At 43.7% G+C, this 3,891-nt stretch overlaps 1 protein-coding gene across 1 annotated transcript in view; it reads right to left on the bottom strand.

Moving 5' to 3' along the window:
* Window positions 1-937: 937 nt before the first annotated feature.
* Window positions 938-3,891, bottom strand: part of DDHD1 (DDHD domain containing 1) — a 70,314-nt gene continuing 67,360 nt past the window's right edge. The window contains 1 exon segment of the mRNA XM_042462059.1: window positions 938-2,478. Within this exon segment, the coding sequence (XP_042317993.1) occupies window positions 2,294-2,478 (185 nt within the window). The 3' untranslated portion in view covers window positions 938-2,293.

A 3,891-nucleotide genomic window follows, 5' to 3' on the forward strand; every position in this document is an offset into this window, starting at 1 on the left:
CTGCCGGTGTTTGGCCTGTTGTGGGAGCCAGTGATGTGGTCAGCAAGTCCCTTACATACCATGGCAAAAACAAGGTTTCCTTTTTGGAATTTCTACATTTTAAAAATATTTTCAAACTGTGGATGCGTCTCCATGGACAAAAAAATCCATGGATATGGAAAGTTGACCATAGTGGAAGAATAGCCCCATAATTGTGCAGTGAAACAGAGCCCCAAGATGGAGAGAAGGGAGGGCCCACAGGGAGAATATAGCCCTTTGGATAACCTGGACTCATTCTGGATCAGGCTTTAGCGCTCAAGACCAGCGCTTTGAATTGTGTTTACCAGTAGTCAGTGAAACCGTCATGAGCCACCTGGGCTCCCTGTAAGTAGCCCAGGCCATTCTGTGGAGGAATAGTCTGTGAGCCATGCTGTGCGGAGATTTGCTGCCAGTGTTGTCTTTGTAGTAGCCAACTACCAAGTTGCCCCTGGGAAGAAGTAAGTTGGACTCCTGTCTGTGGCATTACAAACACCAGAGAGCAAAACAAGTCCCAAAATGGCTACTGTGTCTTTGGGCACATCTTTGCATCCAAGCCAATGGTGACTTTAACAAAAGATCTTAACACTGGTGTGATTTGATCAACATTGTCAGTTACTTGTTTTGAAACTTCTGTAGCATTCATGGCTTAACTGTATTTTGTTTTCCCTTATTTTATGAGCCACTTTGAGTCCCTTACTAGGAGAAAAGTGGGATATAAATTACAGGTGGCCCTTGGTATCTGCTGGGGTTTGGTTCTGGGTCACCCCCCCGAGGATACCAAAATCCGTGAATGCTCAAGCCCCATTAAATACAATGGGATAGTAAAATGGTATTTATGACAAATCTGTAAATACCATTTTATTTTTATGGATTTATAGCAAAATCAAGGTTTGTTTGTTTGTTTGTTTGTTTGTTTAAAAAATCTTTTTGGAGTATTTTCAAGCCATGGATGGTTGAATCTGTGGCTAAGGAATTAATGAATACAGAGCGCTGACTGTAATGTGAGTGGGCCCTCATCTTCTGGGGTTTGCTTCCAGGACCCCCCTGGGGATGCTCAAATCCCATTATATACAATGGCAGAGTAAAATGGTGTCCCTTACATAAAATGGCAAAATCAAGGTGTGGTTTTTTTTCCCATGCATGGGGGAGTATTTTCAAGCAATGGATGGTTGAATCCATGGGATACAGAATCTGTGGATACTAAGAGCTGACTGTAATTGGTCAATGTCACTCCTATTTAGGAATGTCTTAATTATGGAGGAACTACACATTCCAGGCTCAGTTTCTGTCACCTCTGAAGAATTCCAGTGCAGCTATTTTACACTTTGAGAAGAAAAGGAAGCAGGCTTTAGTGCTCCCAGAGACTGTTATTCAGGAACCACAGCACAGCTTTACTTATCTTGGAGAAAAACTAGGTAACAAAGGTTGTTTGTGTGATACCACAAAGGTTTATTTTTAATGAAAAAATACTGAAAAGTGTGCCACAGTGTTCACAGCTCCTTTTGGATAGTACAAAGATATGTCATTTGAGGAATAAAGCCGTTTTAACACTGTAGAAAAAAAGTGTGGTTCTTTAACTGATGTCTTTTTGCCCCAAACAAAAAACAAAGAAAGGAGGGGAACTGTAGAAAAAGTAACGCTTTGTACACACTGGAGTCAAACAAAAGTTAGTTGGAGGTCATAATAAATTATAATTACAGTATTTCAAAGTATCTGTTTCGTGCCTGTTTGCCAGTTTTAGTATTGGGGTGAGTTGTGTTAGCACACCTTTTGAGTCTGCCATTCTGAGGAATTTTGGTGGAATCAGGTGGATCAGAAGAATGAGAGACCCATTTTCTGTTTCAATCCCAGTGCAAAGGACACACAGAAGATGCCGTCTTAGGTTTGCAGGCATTGTTCTTAAATGAAAACGAATTCCATTCAGGAGGACTAATCTCTGCCCTTAAAAAAATTAACTCTGTTAAACAACAGTTGTGGTTAATCTGTAACGGTGTCAACCTTATCATGGATGCTGAAACAACCACCGCTCGCCTGTTTGTATGAAACTGAAAGACTGGGAACTGAGAGCCTCAGCCAGCAGAGGACTGGAAATGTTCCTTGAAGAGCAAATAATCCCAGAAGGAAGAGCTCCAGACTGGCATTTAAACCTGAAACCCACATGCCTTGAAAAGAGATGCTGCACTTAAGACTGCTTTGTGCCACTTGTCAAGTTTTGTCCTTTCTTCCCAGAGCCCTCCTCAATGCCCCCGCCCCCACCCCGCCCCCCAAACTAAAATCAAACAGAGTCTAAATGAGCCTTGATGCCATCTGCTTCTTGGTCCTGCTTGTACATGAAGGTGAGAAGAAAGAGAGCAATGTCCATAGAAGACCAGTAAGCTGTGTGTGACGTGACGGCAGACCAGTACCGGCTCTCCACCAGGCCTTCCCTGAGCTCAAAGTCAATCCTGTGCTCTAGCTCCACTACAGAGGAAGGGAAAAAGAAAGAAAGAACAAAATGCAAATCTTTGCAACTGTAAGACATCATTCGCACGGAAAAAAACCCACAGCCTTCTTTTGGTTACTCTTCTGTGCTTTACGTTCTCCTTGTCTAGGAAGTATTTTCAGAATGGGGAGACTGAGATTCAGATTACACAGCTCAGGTCCAAGTTATCAGAAGGACCATGGCTGCTGTCACACTACAGAATTAATGCAGTTTGACACTCCTTTAACTACCATAGGCCTATCCTATGGAATTCTGAGATATGTAGTTTGTTGTGGCAACAGAGCTCTCTGACAGAGAAGGCAAAGTATCTCATAAAACTACAAATCTCAGAATTCCATAGCACTTGTTTCTGCAGTGCAGATGCAGCCTATATTCTCCCCTATGAGCATGTCTGTGTTTTCAAATATCTTCTGGGCTGGCCCTTCTTTCTATCCCACCATCCACACAAATACACCTGCTGGGAACACAGGAGATAAGGCCTTCTTGGTGGCTGCTCCCATGCTCTGGAACTCCCTTCCCAGAAAGCTTAGGATGGCACCACCCTTGCTATCTTTCTACAGGTAGTTGAAGACTACCCAGCATAATGTGCTGTATTGCTTGCTTAGCTGTTTTCTTTGCAATGACTTGGTTTTTGTAAAACTGGTTTTCGTTCGCTATCTTAAATGCATTTTTAAAAATTGTGTGTGTTTAACAGTTGGAGCCACCTTGAGTCCCAGACTAGGGAAAAAGCAGGATCATGACATATTATTAATGCACTATTGATACACCTCTTCATAGGATAGGGCTCTCAAACAAAAGAAGGGGCTGGGTTGGGTATGTGTGTGAAAAGCAGCTGCTGGGAATGAGAACGCAAGCAGCCCCCTATCTGGATCTAAGAACAACTTTGGGACATTCCTTTTTTACACAGCAGCTCCCAGAATCCTCAGCCACTGGGCATACTGCCGGAATCCAAACAAGGAACTTTTCTTGGTTCTGGATCTTGGAAAGCACGATGCAGCAATGAATTGCCCAGAGCAATGGTCCACTAACTGGCTAGGAAGCTGCATTTGGTATAAAACTACCTTTCAACTAAAGTGTTTTCGGACATAAGCGGTGGTGCTCCTTCAGGGCACTTGGAGACCATGGGAAAATTAGCAAGAGAAAAGGGTAGGAGTTACTGGGCCCACTCAAGGATAGGTGGGCGTCATGGAGGCACATGCTCTTCCTTGATCATCGAAAGATCTGTCACTGTTCACCCACCTCCCAAACTGACCAGGCATTCCTGTTCTGCAGCTGGTTGATAAAGATGGGATTCCTAAACCCCTCTCCTATTTTCTGAGCCTCTACACCATGGGTAGGCAACCGTTTTGAGCCGGGGGCCGGGTTGCTGTCCCTCAGACAACTGGGGGGGG

This window comes from Sceloporus undulatus, chromosome 1 (assembly GCF_019175285.1).
Source record: "Sceloporus undulatus isolate JIND9_A2432 ecotype Alabama chromosome 1, SceUnd_v1.1, whole genome shotgun sequence".
Lineage (NCBI taxonomy): Eukaryota > Metazoa > Chordata > Lepidosauria > Squamata > Phrynosomatidae > Sceloporus > Sceloporus undulatus.